The sequence below is a fragment of the Ruditapes philippinarum genome, unplaced genomic scaffold, assembly GCF_026571515.1.
Source record: "Ruditapes philippinarum isolate M1 unplaced genomic scaffold, ASM2657151v2 ctg15269_1_1_1_1, whole genome shotgun sequence".
Taxonomy (NCBI): Eukaryota; Metazoa; Mollusca; class Bivalvia; order Venerida; family Veneridae; genus Ruditapes; species Ruditapes philippinarum.
Window position 1 is genome coordinate 1 of NW_026853166.1, and position 21,201 is coordinate 21,201.

General features: G+C 32.1%; 1 protein-coding gene across 1 annotated transcript; it reads left to right on the top strand.

The window, feature by feature from the left end:
• Positions 1 to 463: 463 nt before the first annotated feature.
• Positions 464 to 15,299, top strand: LOC132735962 (sodium- and chloride-dependent taurine transporter-like; the record flags this gene model as incomplete). Its single annotated transcript, XM_060723002.1, is given in 11 exon segments — positions 464 to 505; positions 2,013 to 2,146; positions 2,807 to 2,998; positions 4,499 to 4,605; positions 8,405 to 8,529; positions 9,543 to 9,655; positions 11,061 to 11,201; positions 12,936 to 13,032; positions 13,538 to 13,617; positions 13,948 to 14,118; positions 14,259 to 15,299. Coding segments are annotated over 10 exon segments (1,248 nt in total). The 3' UTR covers positions 14,472 to 15,299.
• Positions 15,300 to 21,201: the final 5,902 nt, after the last annotated feature.

Sequence of the window (21,201 nt, forward strand, 5' to 3'; positions counted from 1 at the left end):
GGTTTTAAATTTTAAAATTTGGTTTTTTGGGGGTTTTTTGGTCTTTTTTTTTTTTAAAATGGGGGGGAAGGGGGCCGGGGGGAGAAAATTCCCGGGTTTTCCATTTTAGATATTATTATTAAATTTAAAAAATTTTTTTGGGTAACATATTAAAAGGGTATTCAAAGAGTTTAGTGATCTTGACCTGAACGATAGAAGTTTCCAAAAGGTCAATGCTGTTGACGTTCATATTTCATTTCTAAAAAAGGTTCTGTTTTGATTTCAGAAAAGAACAACATATATCATAAACTCTGTTAGCATTTTTCTACTTAAATATGGATTTGCTTTAACTTTTAAATGTTTACACCATATACTTATTTACTCATGGTTGCTAGTCAGTCAATATTTATGACATTTTTTTTAATAAAATCAAAGTAAACTGCAATTTGTTTTGTGAATGTAAAAAGAAATATTTCTATTTCAGCGAGTTAAAATTTCACCACGGGCCTGCCGACAAATATTTCCAGTAAGTAACAATCACATTTTCTTTCAAACTAAGTAGAATCGATTAGAAAATAATAGATATGTATACTGTTTATTCGTACATATATATTATGTCAAGTGATTGATTCCAGCTTTAAATGAAAGTTCATGTAGCTTTTTTAGTGTGATTGTAAAAACTAGGTGTGGCGGTGACCATTTTATCGTTCTATTGTTCAGAAAAAGTTGGGGGTTTTTTTATTTAAATATATTTTGTACATGTAAATTGTAAACCTTAAAGGGAGACACAGGCAAAATTTTCATTTCTTAGTTTTGAATTTTTTCATTCCTAGTTCTGTAAATGCACTTAAAATGAATACATTAGACAGTCAAAGGAATTAAACTTTCCTCCATATAAAGAATTAAATGGTGGTTTCCTAACCTGACCCGCGTGGGTCAGGTTAGAGCGCTAGGACGTCACAAAAGTTGTCACAGTGAACTCTGGAAATGTTAAAGAACATGTCAAATGAATGATTTAGACTTGTTTCAGTCATACAATATCCACAATATCTGTTAATGTAACTTCAAGGATTTGTTCAAGTCACATGACTTGTTTTAGAACTATTTAGTGATTCTATCTGCGTCTAAATTTTGTTCAACATATACAGATATATTAATAATATATAGAATTTTAATAGAAATTCATGCTGAAACTTTTCGAAATGTCATTTTAGCGCGAGTTGAGTACAAAAGATTATTTTAACAGTTGTGTCATTATTTTGCCTGAATATCCCTTTAAGGCCTTTTTGACAAGTCTTTGTAAATTTGTACCCAAACAATCATTATATGCACTAATTCTTATGCCTTAACATTTAATTTCGTTAATTTCCTTTGAGTTTATTTCAATATCTTTCGTTTATTGTGCGAACAATATGTATTTCTTCCCTTTTCAGAAACAATATTAAAATGCATATAAATAACAATCTGGTTTGAATAGAAAGCTTTAAGCTAAATATGAAACTCTCTTATTGGTTTTCTATTTCCTTTAACATCATCAGGAATTCTGACACATATACTATGAATGTATATATCAAATTAATCAATATATGAACTGAAACAATTATTTGAAATAAACGGTCTGGAGCATTTCTCGTCGTTATACGTTAAGACTTAGAGATTTACTTGCGTCTTTCAGCTAAATGTAGTGTTATTATATTTGATCTTTGCATACAAAGAATAAAATCTAAATTTAAACTAAACTCGTTTAACGTTATTGATATTTACGTCATTTTGCACACACGCAGAAATATTCTGGCAAAACTAAGTGAGTAAAGGATCTGATTGTTTTGTGAATTTATTGGTCTAGACCTCCATCCAATGATATGAAAACCCAGTCCCGTTATAGTGAAGTACTCTTGAGAAAGGTCTTACTTGTGACACCGAATCAAGAGTTACTTGTAACAGAGAAGCGAATGAAACACTATCCTTACTTTGTCTTTGTAATTTTATAGGTATATTTATATGTCTAATCTTTTAAATGCTATATTTTGCAGTGAGGATTTCCTACAGAAAAGTGAACACATTGGAGAAGGCGGTTATGTTGTCTGGTATATAGCGTTATTGCCTGCTAGCAACATGGGTGGCTATCTATTTCCTTACATTTAGAGGGACATTACTAATGGCAAAGGTATAATAACCTGCACTGATTGTCAGTATATTTGTGGTTGCTAACAGTTTGCTCAGTTTACGAAATCAGTTTCGGTGCATGACCTTCTGTCGAATGACATTTTGTCGAATACGACAGTTTGTCGATCAAGACATTTTGTTGAATACGACAGTTTGTCGTCGATCAACGACAGTTTGTCGATCAAGACATTTTGTTGAATACGACAGTTTGTCGATCAAGACATTTTGTCGAATACGACAGTTTGTCGATCAAGACATTTTGTCGAATACGACACTTTGTCGATCAAGACATTTTGTCGAATACAACAGTTTGTCGATTAAGACATTTTGTCGAATAAGATAAGACACTTAGTGGAATACGACAGTTCGTAGATCGAAATAAGTTTTAATACTACACTTTTAATCGAAAACTGCTATCCCTTAATCAATAGATTTATTTCAGTCTTATTCTTTTTTTCTTATTTTGAAAAGCATTACGGAAAAGCCTGCGAGTCCAGGCGTTTTAGTTGTTTCTTATCCTATGTCAGCAATTACAGTTATTGCATTTTTAAATATTTATAGTTTATTGCTAATTTCAGCTTTAGTACAGTTTCGTGTGAAACTATTGATTTTTAATCAAGGACATTTGTATCTCATTTGCGGCTAAATGAATTTATTACAGATTGCCTATATACTGACGCCTACAACCATTTTCACATTGTTGATTGTTATGATTTACGGATATGCTGCAGTACCAAACGCTTCTACAGCCGCAAGCCGACTTCTGTCCAGTCGTGGTGAAAAATTAGAATACACGCCTTCCCAGTACTTCTTTCTAAATAATGAAGTCAACTACAAGCTCGGGCATCCTGGTGTAAGTTTTTTTTAAAGTTATTATACCATTTTGTCAGACATAATCGAGAAAAGAATAAAAAAAATGATTTTGGCGTTAAATAAATGGAAAATATGCTGAATTTGTATGTGGCGCCGTTATATGTAGCACTATTGCCGCTAAATGCCGGACCATTGCCGCTTAATGTCGCAACCGCCGCTTAATGCCGCAAAATCTTCTACAATGTCGCAATGGTAACATAAGCTGTATATTCATGATAAAATAATGTTAGCTTCTAGTATTAAGTTACATTAATACCTATGTTACTATAGAATTATATTATTATAACAAACGTTAGGGTATTGTAAGGTCATTATGGCAAGATTTAGGTGATTATTCAATTTTGGCAACTCGGCAATTTTTTTTGGCAAAATGAGGAAATCAGCTCTCATTGACTTTCAAGACAGCTGCTGTCGTTCGGACAATGCTCTAGGGCTATTAGTACACCTCTAGATAGATCTTAAGAAACTATTAGGCAATTTGCAACAAAGGAAGAACTAGCACCGTCAAAAAGACAGGGACAACATCGGGGCAATTGCCGATTAGAGCTAGATTTGTGACTTTAAATATTGATAACTTTCCGTTTCTTAGAAAGAAAGGGTGACAGCTAAGATTAGCGGCGATGTCCAATCGCCGTATTTCAGGGATAGGTATTAAAGACTTTAATACTTGGTTGCTGCACGCGATAATGACCCTCGATTCCATAATGTCCTTTGGGCCTACGGCCCTCAGGTCATTATGTACATCTTCAGGCCTTTTACGCATAAGAACGAGCAGAAACCAAATATTAACCTCTAAATAACATTGAAAAATGTTTGTATATATCTGATTACTGTAGAACATAAAGTAATATGTCGACACAACATGAACAATGCTTTTAAAAGTGGATTGATTTATTGATGGGCAAGTTATCAAGAAAAAATTCAAATATTGATAAAAAGAAAAGAAACGTGATAATGCATATATTTTAAGTAATATTGCTTTGCGTGCTAATGCAAAACAACAGCTACAGAATAGTGTCTATGTACTTGTCCCTCACCTCCTGTTCGTTCGAATCCCGCCAGGGACCGGATTCTTTCGTGTGAGGAAACTTTCCAGCCAGCTTACGGAACGTCGATAGTTCTACTCAGGTTTGTGTACGGAGGTGTACCAGAGGAGTTCCTTAACTCCCCGTTAAAGCTAGAAAATTACTATATGAGACAGGGTATGACGTTTTACATTAAAAAATTATTAGGATTCAGCCTGTACGGATGCTCAGTCTGGCTAACATGTATCTCTATTCTTGTAAATTCATTTTGGTTCCAACAGTGTAAAGGTAAATTTGTACCAATGTGTTTTATCACCAAGGAGCTCAATTTATAACGGTAATAGTGCGACATAAAGTAATTGTTAACGTATACACGAATATACTGTTTATATTTTTGTAATTTTGATTTGGAAAACAAAAGTATCATGTGTAAATATGTTTATATTCTATAACAGCCATGGATAGATGCACTAAAGTTACACATCAACAGCATTGGATTATGGTCGGGAGTTCTCCCAACGCTTGGCACCCTCGTCTTTAATAGGAAATATGTAGTCAATGCGTAAGTTTACTTTTCGAAATCAACGGAAACCCTTTGTTGAACGTTAAGTATTTTGCTATTAAATGTTAACCATTATGATTTCTTGATTTGAGCAATCAAGAATGCTGCTTTTTGAATTAATATGCTTTCGGCGTTTTTAAGGTACGTATTATTCAGTCTAAGTCATTATATTTATTATTCGTAGTTTATGCTAGAGTATATTTATGTACAAGTACATGTAAACAAGTTTCATTATAGATTAAACGTAGGCACCATTTTTTTTTGTGATGTGTGCAGTATACACAGAAAACTTGAAAATCAAGTATGTTTTGAAAGAAACATACCAGCTATTCATTTGTGTCCCCACTGTACTGAATAGTCCTCACTTTACCGTACAGTCCTCGATATACTGTAGAGGTCTCACAGTACTGGACAATCCTCACAATACTGGATAGTCCTCAAAATACTGGATAGTCCTCATTATACTGTACATTCCTCAAAATACTGGATAGTCCTAACAATACTGGATAGTCCTCATTATACTGTACAGTCCTCACAATACTGTCCTAACAATAATAGTCCTCACAATACTGGATAGTCCTCAAAATACTGGATAGTCCTCATTATACTGTACATTCCTCAAAATACTGTACAGTCCTCACAATACTGGATAGTCCTCAAAATACTGGATAGTCCTCATTATACTGTACATTCCTCAAAATATTGGATAGTCCTCAAAATACTGGATAGTACTCCCAATACTGTACATTCCTCAAAATACTGTACAGTCCTCACAATACTGGATAGTCCTCACAATACTGGTTTGTCCTCAAAATACTGGATAGTCCTCAAAATACTGTACAGTCCTCACAATACTGGATAGTCCTCAAAATATTGGATAGTACTCACAATACTGGATAGTCCTCAAAATACTGGATAGTCCTCATTATACTATACAGTCCTCATTTTACTGTACAGTCCTTACTTTACTGGATTGTCCTTACAATACTGAATAGTCCTTACAATACTGGATAGTCCTCAGAATACTGTACAGTCCTTACTTTACTGGATAGTCCTTACAATACTGGAACAATGTACTAGTACATAAAGATATAACGGTGTAGGATTTATCATAAGAATCAATTACTTATGACCTGTAATATGAGTATAATAAAATCTTAGTTAGAACTATTAAACATTTATGCTCGATGTAAAATTTCCTTTTATAAAATTCAATATATCTTCTATCAATTTTTGCATAGTCATATCTGTGAAAAGAATTACTTATTCCCTGCGAATGAGTTTTTTTATTAAGTCTGTCTACATGACATGACCATAGGCAGTTTATATCAATCCATCCCTTCAATAGATATCTCATATTGCAGACGACATCAAGACATATAAATGCTTTATTACTTCTGCTTCACGATAACATATTTTAGTCATGCAGTAAGAAAGTTTATCTTACAAAGCGTTGTTTCATTTATCTATCAAAATTTGCTTTAAAAAAGGCAAAATTACAGCAACTGCCTTTTTAATTTTGATATGTAATAACACCATTCGAAAACAAAAAAAAACAACCTCATTTGCATTATTTATGGACCTTTTTTTCTATTTTTGCTCTGTTGACAATTGTTATAATTATAGTGGAATAGTATTTTGCATTGAGGTAAAAATACTACTTTGTTTACATTTTGCTAGCTTTGCAACACATTTTTACACTTTCATCCCTTCTTTCTTAGTTAATTGACATCTAAAATGATCTTAATCCATTATCAAAACATTATTAATATAATAAATGTTAAATTAAAAATATAGATTTCTGAGGCATAATATGACTTTAAATAAATAGAATAAGTTGAACCATTGTAAAATTATGCCATTTCCCCCACTTCATGAGCCATTACATAATTTGTATGCAAAAGAAATTAGTATCAAATGCATTATTGAATTGATGGAATAAATGCAAAATGTCAAAGCAATAATTCTTACGCTTGTTATTGAATTGAGGCAATAAACGTTTTCAGCAAATGACACAAACTGAATTAATCTAATCTAGTTTTATCATTATGTAATAAAATTTGACATTAAAAGGTATCTTATGTCAACCATTTCAGACATTTTAGATCAATAAAAAAGTTTTTAGTATTTCAAAAGGATTTAACTTCGTAGATTTTTCATTGCATGAGCCTAAGACATTTTCATTGTGAGAAATGCTCGTGGGCGACAATACATCTTCTTATAACCTTGGAAATGGATTCAAATGTGACAATCTAGTAAATCTAGTAAGTTATTGCGGAGTTTGAATACCAGACAATAGCGTCACTGGTGCATCCTTATTAGATTAAACTTTAAGTATAAAAATCTAAATTTTATTTTTATGCCGTCTGGGTTAACTTCTATAATAGATGTTTTATTTAAAATAAAAAATCATAGACTTTATCTCTGTTGGGCTTGTGTGTTACAATACGTGATAATGAAACACGTCTTAAAGTTTTATAATAATAAAGTAAGATATATAATATCATAGTTTTTACAGCAACATTTGGTTTCTATTTGATGTCTCAAAGTCATCACGATCGGACTGATCTTCTTAATTCAAAATTTCACCATTTTCATGTTCAAAAAATGTGGAATTCTGCTTACGCCGGTGCTGGGGGGGCGTGGACGGTAGTTTGCACTTGCCAGTACCGTCCATGAACAGGCTCAAACCGAACCTGCAACATTTTAAATTTTGCCGTTTTGACTTTAATTAGGGATTCCCATTTTCTCTGTTTTCACATCTGAATATTTTTACTTCTTCATTAATCGCGTAAAGAAGACTCCTCTTGAATCTGACAGCTCAGGTGTAATCTTTCGATGAATTGTGAATTACGTTTTGTCTCGAAAGTCGATAATTCCATGGCTTTAATGCACGTTTGTTATATATAAATCTTAGAATAAGTGCTCAAAATGTGTCTGGTACAGAGCACTGTAAGAGCTGTCCTGAATAAAATATATGAGGAAAATAATTATATTTCTTAAATATGAAATTTTCATGAAGCGAAACAAATTATCGAAAGGGATTACAAATTTACTACAAATTTTATTTGTAAACGAAGTTTTATGATGATGAAGATTTAATAGTTGTGGTGTTATATTTTTGCAGCTATAAGGTTTATAGAATGTTATTGTTTAAAATAACTACTTTTACCTTTTGTTTGTAATATGTTTCAAGCTCTGAGAATTTCTGTTTAGAAATTAAAACTCGGTTATATCTATCGCCTCATGTTTGAGAACACATGTGTGCCATTATTTTAATAATGGCGAAGATATATTCTGGACTCGATTTTGACCGCAATAAAAGACATTCTAACAAAAATGGACGTATGAGTAACTTATTATGCACCTTTCGTCAACAGAGGGGCATGATCCCTTATTCTGCTAATTAAATATGGAATTAATCTATGGTAAGTACACTACTATATGGCCTACCAAATCTAATCTATTTCTTAGGACAGACGAATAAGGCAAGTATTTGATGACCTCCATCCTGGGCATTAGAACTCTTATGTTTGCGAATCATTTCAAGACAAGTATTTTACGCTATGTAAAACATGTGGAGAAAGAGTGATCCCTCGGAAGTATTAAACACAAAATTACATGAAAATTGCTGACTCGGTTTTATTTAGTCTGTCCTTGATTGAAAAGGAAAACGTGCAACATCCTGCACGCCCCCTAGCACCGGTTTATGCGGTACTAAATTTTTAAAGTTTACATTGATGTATAAATAAAATATTTTTCCATACTTATCTGTCAAAATATACTTTTATATTTTTAGGTCATGGATACTGCTTCTTCTGGTATACAGTGTGTTGCCACAGATTGCTCTGTTTGCGTTGGCCCCATATATTGACCCAAGCGATAGCGGAGGCTTCATAGCGTCGTCAAAAGGCATAAAACCAGGTACAAAAATCTGGAGAAAGAGTGATCCCTCGGATGCATTAATCACAAAAAAATTACATAAAAATTGCAGACTCAGTTTGATTTAGTCTGTACAATAGTAAAAAACATCTCTTACGCCCCTTAGCACCGGCTTGAGCGGTACTCAATTCTCAATACTTAATAGTGCTGGCATCACCGTCTGCAAGACAAACGCCGTTCCATATGTCTTTGAGTGTTATTAAGAAGTTCATTTATTAAATATTCAAAACAGTTCATAGAAACTTTGTACTTATCAAATTCGATTAATTTTGAGTCTTGAAAGATTTACTCATAATTTTTATTCTCTACTAAATTGCTGTATGGTAGGTAATACACGACAAAGGATCTACTGAATAAAAGATATAATAATTTCCAAAACTTTTCTCGTCTGTAAGGTATTGTACAAAGATTAAAATATCATTTTTTTACTCTTCTCAGTAATCACTCTGACTGTGTAGGCGACATTGATTTTCCTGACTTATATATAAATATCTCTATAAATTCTTTAACCAGACATATTGAGAAAACTACAAACCTGTGCCAGCTGGCGGGGGGCAATTAAATATACCCATGCGACCAGTGCAGACTATGATCAGCTGGCACATCAATTTTGGTCTACATTAATTGCTATTCGTTCAATTCATATTGTAAAAAAATCCCTAAAAATGATGAATGGGATAGATTAAGAATCTAGAATTGTCTAGATTTAAAGACGGACAAGTTCATTAAGAAATTTAGATTGGTATACAATAGCAAACCAGATCATATATTCTTGCATATCAGACTGGCGTTTCCATTAGTTTTACCCATACCGAGAATTTCATCTGGCATGGTTGGTGCCAGATAAGTCGCCTGCTATACAATTGCATGGGATAGTGCTTATGATCACGTAATTTTGTCGTTATGAATGAAGTTGTAATGGCAGGTACCATCGGGACGGATATACCGATCTGAACCAAAACATATGATAGATATTATGATTACTTACATTTCAGGCTTGCCGTTCTTGTTTATTGCGATACCAACAACATTTGAACGAATGCAGTTGTCTCCCGTGATTGGATTCTTTCTCTTTATTTGCATATTTTTGTTTGGACTTCATCACCAGGTAAAACACTTATGTCAAAAGTCCCAAACACTTTTAAATACTATGCTCTAGTTGTATATTAGAAAATATTGATAATTGCTACACAGTCTCTTTATAAATCATCCTTGCTCGTTACGTAGAGATGAATTTAGTTCATCAAAATCAGTACCCGTGGGGTTCCGACGATGTTTATAAATATAAAATAAACATGTTTTGACTTCACACAAAGTAGATATGTTATGTTTTAAACTCTACACACTGTAAGTTGTCAGAATATATAGTGTCATTAAAAAACTGGCAGTTTTTTTAAAGAAAATACCAACTTTACTTGACCTCTAATAGGGAACGCAGCTTCCTATACATAATTTATTCATTCCTTTATTCAAATAAGACATATTCAGATTTCAATAAATCTGTGGTTAAAATATTTTACTGAAGGATGATACAAAAGCATATCTTAAGATTAAATTATTATGTATTGCTTATCTTTAAAGAGACATCCAAGGGTAAGTAGTGGGCAAACATGCAAAGTCAAATGAAGTTAACATTTTGCCATAATTTTTTTATATATTATACAGTAAACACTCCAATCACCAGAAAGTGACAATGAAAAAATGAGAATAATGTCACTATAATCGATTCTATTAGCGTTGAATACTTCAATGGCCATTTAAACTTTCCTCAGGGAACCTTTCTTCTGAACTGCCCATTGTCTGCGCATATTAATTGTCGTAATGGTCTTTTTAACACGGCTGTATAATAGAAAACATTGATCTCTTGCCTTGAATAATAACAACATTATCATATGAGAATTGCATCTCTTATTTGATTGAACCTGTTTACGAGAAAGCTGAAAAGTTCAATACTAATTTAACCGGCTTAAGTAATATTCGATGGTCAACACTAAAAGTATAAGATAGACAACATTACTTTTTACATGTGTTTGTCTTTGTAAAAAGAAAATATAAGGCTCTAAATATTAATATTAAAAGAGATTTCACTGATTTTTTTTTTGGTCAAGAGGGGACTAGAACTATATTTTCGAGGTTTATGCACCATTTGATGTAGGGCTAGACTTATTACTTGTGTGCAGAATTTAGGTCACCCTCTCTTTCCGTTGTCCCATAATAATCATTTCAATTGAGCAACGTTTCACAAAAATGAAAAGCGTTGGAAACGCTTATCACTCGAACTGGGCAAAAATTGTATTAAAACGATTTCAATTTAAACTCTGTGTATATTTCTTTATTATTTTATGCAGACTTTTCCATTTTAAATGCATCTATAAATATCACTTCATCTACGTAAGCATTTAAATTTTTATATTTTATATCTTATAAGGAGTTTCTTTAATAATAATAATTACTAGTAATAAATATTTTTAAGATAGGTATTTTCTTTATTCATGACCTTTTTCCTATTTCAGGCTATTCACTTGATTGCGATATGGGAGAATCTACTTCCTTCAACTCCAAAGTTTATCATGTCTTATTTCCGCAGACGAGAAATTCTCGTGGCTGCCGCGTGCGGTGTGTCATTTCTTTTGTCTATCTTGTACGCGATACAAGTAAGTGACATTTTGCTGGTTAGAAGATATGATATTTGAAACTTAAAGGAAAGAATGAAAGATGGCGCTTTTATAAGAAAGACCGGTGGGGAGATTTCAACTTCATGAATTCCCGATTTCATCGTCGTGAATTCACACTATCAAAGTCGTGAATTCACATTTTCAACATACGGATTTCACAAATTAACGATTTCAACTTCATGATTCACGATTTCAACTTCACGAATACAACACAACTTCGCTCATTCACGGTATGAATTTCACGATTTCAGCTGCTTCATGAATTCACGATTTCAACTTGACAATCTCGAGAATTCAAGAAGTTGAAATGTCATCATCGGTCTTACGTAATTTTATATTAAGGTCGGTGCTCGCTCGATACGCTTGTATCTTCAATAATGCTTCGAAAGTAGAAAAGTAAATGTTTTAATTATTAATTAAGTAAGTGTAAATAGGACCGAAAGAAGGTCCATTATGCCACAGAAATACTTTGATTCTTATTTCTTAAACGCTCCTTTTTGTAGTATCCGCTTATTGTTTTCACAAGTTTGCTAATTGGCAAATTACCTGAACCATCTTTTTGCCTCTGTTGCTTTTTTTACAATTAGTACAGTCAGTATAATAGTGAATTACTGTTTTATGGAAGTCAAAAGACTAATTCGTGTACATTTCGCTACTTTTATGACAAATATTTTCACAATCAGCGCGGTTTCTTCAGCACTTCTTTCAACGGATGATAAGCATCTGGCATGCTCTAAACGTATAACATAAACGTTATAGAACTAGTGGTTACTTTTTCGTTAAAAGGCAAACATGTATTCCTTTCTTTGGCATATTTGCCTTAACAACAGGATAATTATATCCTTTGATTATTGCATTGTAACTTAGTTTTTGTTTTTAGTGAGTGGAATTGTTAATGACAGAAGTACGAACATAACACCGGTATTTATCCTGATTATTGAATGGGTCAAATGATACACAAAATATCAAAAATATAAGTCACTGATTCCTCAGAAATACTATCATTCTTATTTCTCAAAAACTTTTTTTATAATTGTTATCTTGTTAAAGTTCCCGAAAGGTTTTTCATTAGCCATATAGTTGGACTATCTTACTCCTTTTGCCTTGTTGGCAACTGATATAGTTATAACGAATAAGTTATTGTGTTTAGAAGTCAAAATACAACTTTGTTTACATTTGACAACATTAATGACACATTTCTTCACATGCAGCGCTACTTTCTTCGGCTGTTCAACATTTAATATGCTTTAAATGCAATCATTATAACATATTATATACATTCTTGACATTTCTAAAATAAATTTGATAAATATGGACTTATGAAGTAAATAAAAAAAAAGTTTTCATAAATAAAAAAAAATACATATGGATAATTCCACAGATATCTGCATTTGTAGCAATTGAATACCATTTTATCATGATACTCATGCTTTACATTATATATTATATGAGCCGCGTCATGACGAAACCAACATAATGGGTTTGCGACCAGCATGGATCCAGACCAGCCTGTGCATCCGCGCAGTCTGATCAGGATCCATGCTGTTCGCTATTATTTTCACTACTTGTAAAAGGGTTGGTAAGCGAACAGCATGGATCCTGATCAGACTGCGCGGATGCGCAGGCTGGTCTGGATCCATGCTGGTCGCAAACGCACTATGTTGGTTTTGTCGTGACGCGGCTCATATAATATATGCTTCTTTTAAATTACAGGGTGGCATCTATTTATATGCCATTGTTAATGACTACGTAGATCGATTGATCTTCACGGTAATCATTATTTCATCGGTGCCATTTATCGTTGGATACAGTGAGTACAAATCTATATTTTCTATTCTTATTTCTTTTTCCGGTATATTGTTATCTTGCTTCTTTGAAAGATAATGTGTGTAGATGTATTTCAATTTTAACGAATAACTTATGTTCTATAGTGAATTTGTTGCTTGTTTTTTATATATATGCAACAGCAGTTTAGTTAAACATTGATGAAAACAAGAAAGGATGTTCCCTTTGTTATGCAAGCATAATTATATTTCAATGTTTTTTTACAAAATAGATGTGGGGACATTTTAGCTGCTATGAATTTAACGAATAAGCTTATGTCAACTTTTCGAATTCATGATTCTAGTTCTTTATTTAAATTTATAAAATCAAAATCATGAATTCATGAAGTAAAATAAATTTATTCAATACATGTATACATATTAACGTATTAAAATCACGAATTTATGAAGACAAAACCGTTTTGTTAAAGATATATGCTATACATGTATATAAAAGTAACTATGATTTAAATTTTATGTTTTGTTTTCTAGTAAAACAGGAAGTTCTGTACATCCCAATTGAGAGAGCTTTTATGAGCCTTTGGTACGGCCTTGCTACTCTTATTTCATCAGTAAGTATCAAATGCCACGACGCTAGGCGTATCGTAAATAAATTTTATTTGGAAGGTGTGCATTGTCCGTCCAGTTTGCTGTCCGACTGTCTGATCGTACACTGACAAATTAGTGGTATGCGGGAGAAAACTTGTCCTATGGCCATTTAAATATTTTATTTGCTATAATATTTGGTTCTCTTAAAACAGTAAATAATAAAACTATAAAAATAGTCTATATAAAAACATGTAAATTATCAAACCTTCAATGCTGAAATATATATTTGTTAAGACTTTCTATTTGATAATTTCATATGAATACAGCATAAAAAGATTGTATCAATATTTCAGGTTTTATTGGTTTTCTACTTTGCTGTATATGTTTACCCACGCCCAGTTGTGGGCGTTGAACAGAGATGGGCGGAGTCATTAGGCTGGGTAATTGCTGTTGCGCCAATAACACTCTGTCTCATTCTCGGTGCTGCCCATGCTGTCAACAAACAGAAAGGCACAATGAGACAGGTATGTCAATTCATTCGACATTTAGTTTTATTTGTAATGACATTCAAATGAGGTTTTCAAATCTTTTCAGTATTTTCTAAACCAAATTACATTATATCATAATAACATAATTTGGACTTCTCATTGTATTTTTCTTCCAGCGATTCATTAAGTCGCTGCGGTCAGAATCGTTTAATGCTGCCGAGTCCAGTAATGAGTACACTTCCGCTGAAACTGGCGACACAATGTTGCAAAATACACACGCAGCGGAGGAACCAGTCCAGGGGAAATCGGAAGAGGAACCAGCATTTGAAAAAACGGAAACGGAAGTGTTTATTCAACCAACAGAAGAAGTTGATCCAGTTAACGTTTGAACCCTTATCTTGCTGTCTTTGGGTATTGAACTTCACTGTTTTGGATTTGGAACAAAGTTTAATGATATTCATTATCAAAGTACCTTTATTTTGCTGTCAACAAAATAGAGCCTGTTAATGAGTTAGTACTGGAGGCAACGGCTTATAATTTTCAGTTCCAGCACGGTGTGGATTGATGCATGAGAAATTTAAGAACATAATTATGTATTAAATGGTTTTGTGTGTAAAATTCTGTTTCGACAGATGTGAAATTGATTAAGATTTATCTAAAAACAAATCTGTGTATATTAATCATTAGCCATGGAAGCTGTTCCAAGTTAAGCCGAGGGTGATGCTGATGTGTAAAAATATTCATTACGTGTTTTCATGTTGTTATTTTATTAACCTGACAGAATAAGTTGTTTGTTTTATTTTAGCTCATAACAATTATTGAAATGTTTGCTAAAGATTTCAGAAAAGTTTAGTTGTACATTGTATATGTATTATGATATAAATTATCATTTGTACGTTTGGGTATTATGTTTCTTGTTAAATTGATAATCTTTGTTGATTTATAAATCAGTTCATGTTTCTTTCTTGATCGACTAGTGCATGTGACAGCGTTAGCCTGGTCCGCCCGCTAAGTTTAATAAGGAGAGCGCCGGATTTTGTTATCATGGGGATACTAGTTCGATCCACAGCCGGGCTGTTTGTGTGACAATTTAGCCTAATTGTCATTTATCTTTCGGCTCTGATTCAGAAAATCACGGGGGATTAGAAGTCGGTCACTTCCGGAGAAATTGCTAATTACTGCTTAGTTTACTGGGAAAGTCGGGTAGGTGGATATGACGGGTTTTTGCAGCATTTGTCTATTCTACATGTTCAAACTAAATATAAATACAAAATGTATATTCAATGAAGTATCAATGTCAAAACTAAAAGTTTCTAACGTTAAAAAGATTGTTACATTAGTGTTTTCATTTAAAATGTTAGGATTAATTTTGTTGACCAGTCGTAAAGTGAGTGTACTAGAATCCCGCGGAAAACTGGAACTCATGCGTTTGAATGTATTTACTTTATTTGTTTATTAGAGTACTTTCTTTATTTAATGTGAGACTGTACATAAAATCAGTGATGAATTTATTGTCAATCATTATAATTTATAATCATAAAAGATTATTAATATAAAAGATCTTATCGTTCAAGATATAATCATTTAAGGTTTTTTTTTTAATTATTATTTTTGTTAAAATTCCAAAGTTCATTTTTTCCCAAGGTATTAATTTGCACAAAAAGGACGATGTTTGTTGCTTATACATATCTACCATGTGAAATACTACTTGTAATATCGTTTGTTATGTCATCATTGTTATATGCCATTTTTGTTATATGTCATCATTATAATTGTATGTCATCAATGAATACAGTGCAACTTTGACAGAATGACCCTCCGTTGAACAAGTATCACTTTATAAAAAATGATTGAATTATTTCCAAAATAAGATTTTTTCAGTGCATTACACCTAAATATAGCAACACCTCCAAACAAAAACCAAAATCTTTGTCTCCAAAAGGGTGTTTTGCTGCCCTTCACAGGTTGTACCGAATGCTAGTTTCCATAGAAACAGCAACTCATAAAAACAGAACCAGCTTTGCATTGTGTTTGTCTGTTGTATGCTTTGTTTTTTGATACCTCATTTACTTGTTAAATCTTTTTAATTCTACATTTTGTCATCAAATCATTAAGATATCATGTTGTAAAATTTTGAAATGTTCTATAAACGTTGAATGTAAAGAAAACTACCAATTACCTTAAACAAAATAAAGTTTCTCAAAGTTAATTATGCTTTCTATTTTTGAATAAATATGAAAAAATCACAAAAATATTATATAAATTATTTAACTGAAAATCAATTAAATATATAGTTTAGTATCAATTTCTAACAAAAATGATAATGTCATTACCTCTGGTTGTAAAATCTTTAAGACATATGCTATGAAAATAAAGCAATAGCTCAGATTCTGAACTTCTTTCGTTTTTTTATCCTAAGAAACATGTCATTTGATAGTCCAATAAACTTTAGACCTGATGCGTATTTTATTAAACCGAACACACATTGGCAACTCCGTACAGCAACCTTTGGTACAGCAATAACATATCAAACAACACTCTCACTATCATTTTTGTCCCAAAGAAAGACTTCAGAATGCATTGAACGTCTTTAGAGTGGCACCTCAAAGCAAAAACCGAAATATTTGTCTATCAACGGGTGATTCTTTGCAGAGGTTGAAATATAACAATGGTAATAATAAGAAAAGACTTTGGTTAATCATTATTCAAAATTAATTTGATTGAATTATAAAGGTAAAAACCAAAAAAAAATCAATTACATTTAATGTATTAAGATAACTGACAGGTTAAATCAATCAAGCCGTTTTGTTTTCTCTTTAATATGAAATTTAATAGACACAGGAATTTATAGAAATTTAGGCTGGTAGGCCACCACCCTCAGAAAAATTTATAAACATTTTATGTTCTTTAAGAGTATTCATTATGTTTATGTACTGTGTGAAATACTCCGAGTCAGTTACAATGAAATTAGATATCATTTTGGAGTGGGATAATTTCGAATAATGTACTGTTAAGAGTAGGAAAATCTGGAAACAAGGTGAAGCTGTCATGATTTATTACAAAGTATTTAAATGAAAAACAATTCATTATTGCACTGCAACACAAGAACTGTATATATCTTTCCATTCTTTTACATGCTGATAAACTTGTTTGTTTGTTTGTTTCATTTTACGCCTACATGCTGATAAAAAGGACAATGTAGTAAAAAATGTTTTAACCACAAATTAATGTAACTTTAAAATTCTGAAATTCTGAGCAGAAAAACAAACTTATGACGTCTTTTTGTATATTGACGTCACATCTGACATCATTATAAGTAAAAATATTCACTATGTAAGCCTTATATCGTATAATGATGCACTGTCATGAACTGATAGGGAAAAAAATGTAAAATCGTAAAATGTGCTAGGATTTAGTATAAACTTTTATTTTTAGACATTTTGACCGATAGGCAGCCAACTTCACGCCGCTAGGCTGCCAAGTCCACGTATTTAACATTCATAATTTTGTATTGTTGGAAGAAAAGTATCTTAAGCTAAGGTAAATTAAGTGCTAGCGTTGTTATAGGGACTAAAAGGTTTTACAAATTACTGGCAAAATAACCACAACCACAGACACATTCGAAAATGCTTTTAGCCACGTCTTCCGAGTGACACTTAATTTAGAGGTTTCCTGATTACAGGAATTGTACTACGACGGTTGCCTAATTACACTTTTTATGGAGGCTTATTTGTTTGTCTCGAGATGTAAGATAGAAAACAACCTAGTTAGCCTAATCATGAAATACTTTATTTTTTGGAATTACATTGACCGTAAAAGTGTTGTACCTTTATGTGTAGAAATAGCGGTGTAAATTACAAGCCACTGATTGCGTACATAAAGGATAAATGCTAAAATGCCAAATAAAGGATAGCCTATATTTGTTAAAAAATATCGTGTCGTAGATACATGCTAAATACGAAGAAGTGATGACTAGCTTACTAGACAAAGTGACATTTCTTTGTAATTGCGTGAATCTATTGTAACATATGTATCACAGTACTGTTGTGAAGTAAGTTCTTACAAAATGTATCCATCAAACTATAATCCGCTTTTTGTAACTAACAAATGGATTTCAATGTTTATATATTTCGTTTTTTATCTTTACTGTTTTCATTGAAAAAAATACTTCCAAGATTTGGATTTTCCCCAAGCAAATTTGATTTTGCAAAGCGATTCCAGTATTTTGCCATGGGAAGAATTGTTTACCAATGGCAAATATTCCAAACTCTTTAAAAAAAACTTTGTTGTCCGTAGCTTTTATATTGGGAAATAAGAACTTAATTTATTTAACAAAACTTGCAATGCCATCAATTATTTATCATGACAAATAGTCATGACTGGAAGAAATGTATTTTAGTAAAATGCGTTATATCTGGAATATTCTCATGAAGAATACAAAAAATATAATTTTTTTGAAATTAAAAATTCAAACTGTGTCGTTAGGTTAATAATCGTATTTACAAGATAAATTTTTTAAATTTTGTTCAAGAATATTTGCAAGTCCTAATACTTAATCTTATTAGATTTATTTCGTTAACGAAGTCTGTCCTGCATGATAATTTTGCTCTCTCTAATAAGGTTCGTGGCATTCTTCATTAAATTCAATTTAGCCGCCAAATAAGGTTGTCTGAGTATCAAATCTAAATTATATGATGCGGTTTTGAATGTTAAATTTGAATTCCGCTCAAGCCTATTCAAAGGGTAGGGTTGTAGTTGAAGGGTGGACGTGCTTTAGGGATTTTTTTCTCTCTGTTTTATATTAAACCTTGGAAATAAAATACTCATTCATACACTTAATCTCTCATTTAATTAAAGGTTATATTTAATACAAAACTTTACTAACAAAACAAAAACTAAAAATAATATATACATAACTTTTAAACCATTCTGTCTTTGCAAAAAAGTTGATTGGCAGCATGCGATCCATCGCGCCGTGCAACCCATTTTAAATTGCTGACAATTCCTAAATAATGTTTCAAAAATGTTTTAAGTATAGTTAGGTTGTACCGCCCTATTGGCGTACAGTACAACACGTAAGTTACAAAAATCATCATGATAAGTAACATAAATAGTTAACACCAGTGTATATGTATACTTACAAGCATAGTCATCCGTGCAACTTTGCGTATATTATAATATTCATGTATAATCATAATAAATAATTAGTTACTTCTGACTGACAAATCTTAAAACTCATTTACAATTATAGAAAAATAATGTAGGAAAATCCTTGCTGATGCTTTCAAAACTGTAGCTAAACATTTGTAACACCAGGTAACTTGTATACACTTTAAGGAATTTCATTTATGAAATCTTAATAATTATGTTCTAATTGTGCTGTGTCACCAACAATGCAGACGCTGAAAGGCAAAAACTGTTTGCAAGACCTACTTGAATATTGCGCTACCTCTTTCTGCGCAACATCTCTATATTAAGAACAGGCTAGCGGGAATGTCAGAATGTCAGTGGACTTTTTCTGAACCCTTGTCTTTAAAAAAAGCATGTACGTCATCTCGTTTTAGCACGGAAGGAAGATTTTGTTTAAGCTGACAAGTTTAATGTGCTTATATGGCAGTTCCTAAACGGTTGTTTGAGGGTTAAAGGGTAATAATTTGTTTATATATCATCGGAAATTAAAATGTAATGTGTCAATCAATAGTGTTGGTTTCAATTATTTCAAAAAGGGGCTAAAACCTGTATTATATTTTAAACAAATCAAAACTTCAAACTTTGATTTGATAAATAGTCAGGTCGCGCATTTCTATGTAAAAATATTTACGATGACGTAAAAAGCAGACAGAAAGTAATAATAACTTTTCGGAATTAGATATATTTAGTTTCTTTTAATTGACTTACGTTAATCTATTTGAAGGATAAATCTTAGATTGATATTGTGACGACAAATATATTAATATTATCATTCTTTTCGTTTAAATTTCTTTAGTGTATTTCACAATTATGCATTACGAAGAATTTATTTTTTATCCTCTGTTTATATCAATGAAAACTTTAGATCAGTAAATTCTTATTTCGATTTCCCTTCTCAAATCAGATGATCTTCATCTATTTAATTGTAACAGAATGACGTCAAGCCGCCCTAATAAGGAGAAAGAAATGAAAAAGTTTCAATGCAAAAAAGGTCGTATGACGATATCTTATTTTCAAGTCTAAATGCAAGTTTCTGATAATGTATTTTACAGACAAATCTATGTTTTTATATGTATTTAGATTACAGCTAAACTTGTCACAATTAGCATTTAGTCATAAGGTACTAAACATTAAAAATTAAACATTAATAACTACAGAAGCTACACTAACTTAAAAGTTTAAATGCATAAAACATAACATTTCAAATATCTATAAACGTCAGTGGTTGCACTTAAAATGGTAAAAATATGCAAAAGATTACATCGTCGTTAATGGGCTATTTAGAATATAAATATTTAGCTAATGAATGGGTTTCTTTTTATGCCGTGATATATCGTATAATAATGCCCTCAACTGTTCCATCTGTTTATTTGGGGAATCTAAGAAGCGTGTTTGAGCTACATGTTCAGATATTTAGACCGCCAGACCGATATGAAGCAATCTTCACGCTGCAGGGCGCTCTTCTTCACAGACTTCGCTTTGATAAAGTTGGATTTCTAGAAAAACAAAAGTATTTTTAGCTAAGAAGATTCAGAATTGGCGACGTTATAGGGACTAAAGGTTTTACAAATAACTTTTGGCAAACTTACCAAAAACACAGACACAACTACTATAACATTCTCGAAAATGCTTTTAGCCACGTCTTCCGAGTGACACTTAATTTAGAGGTTTCCTTATTACAGGAATTGTATGACGACGGTTGCCTAATAACTCTTTATATGAAGGTTCATTTGTTTGTCTCGAGACGTAAGATAGAAAATTACCTAGTTAGCCTAATCACGTAATACTTTATTTTTGGAATTACATTGACCGTAAGAGTTTTGTACCTTTATGTGTAGAAAAAGCGGTGTAAATTACAAGCCACTGATTGCGTACATAAAGGATAAATGCTAAAAATGCCTTGCGTTAAGAAGACTAAATAAAGGATAG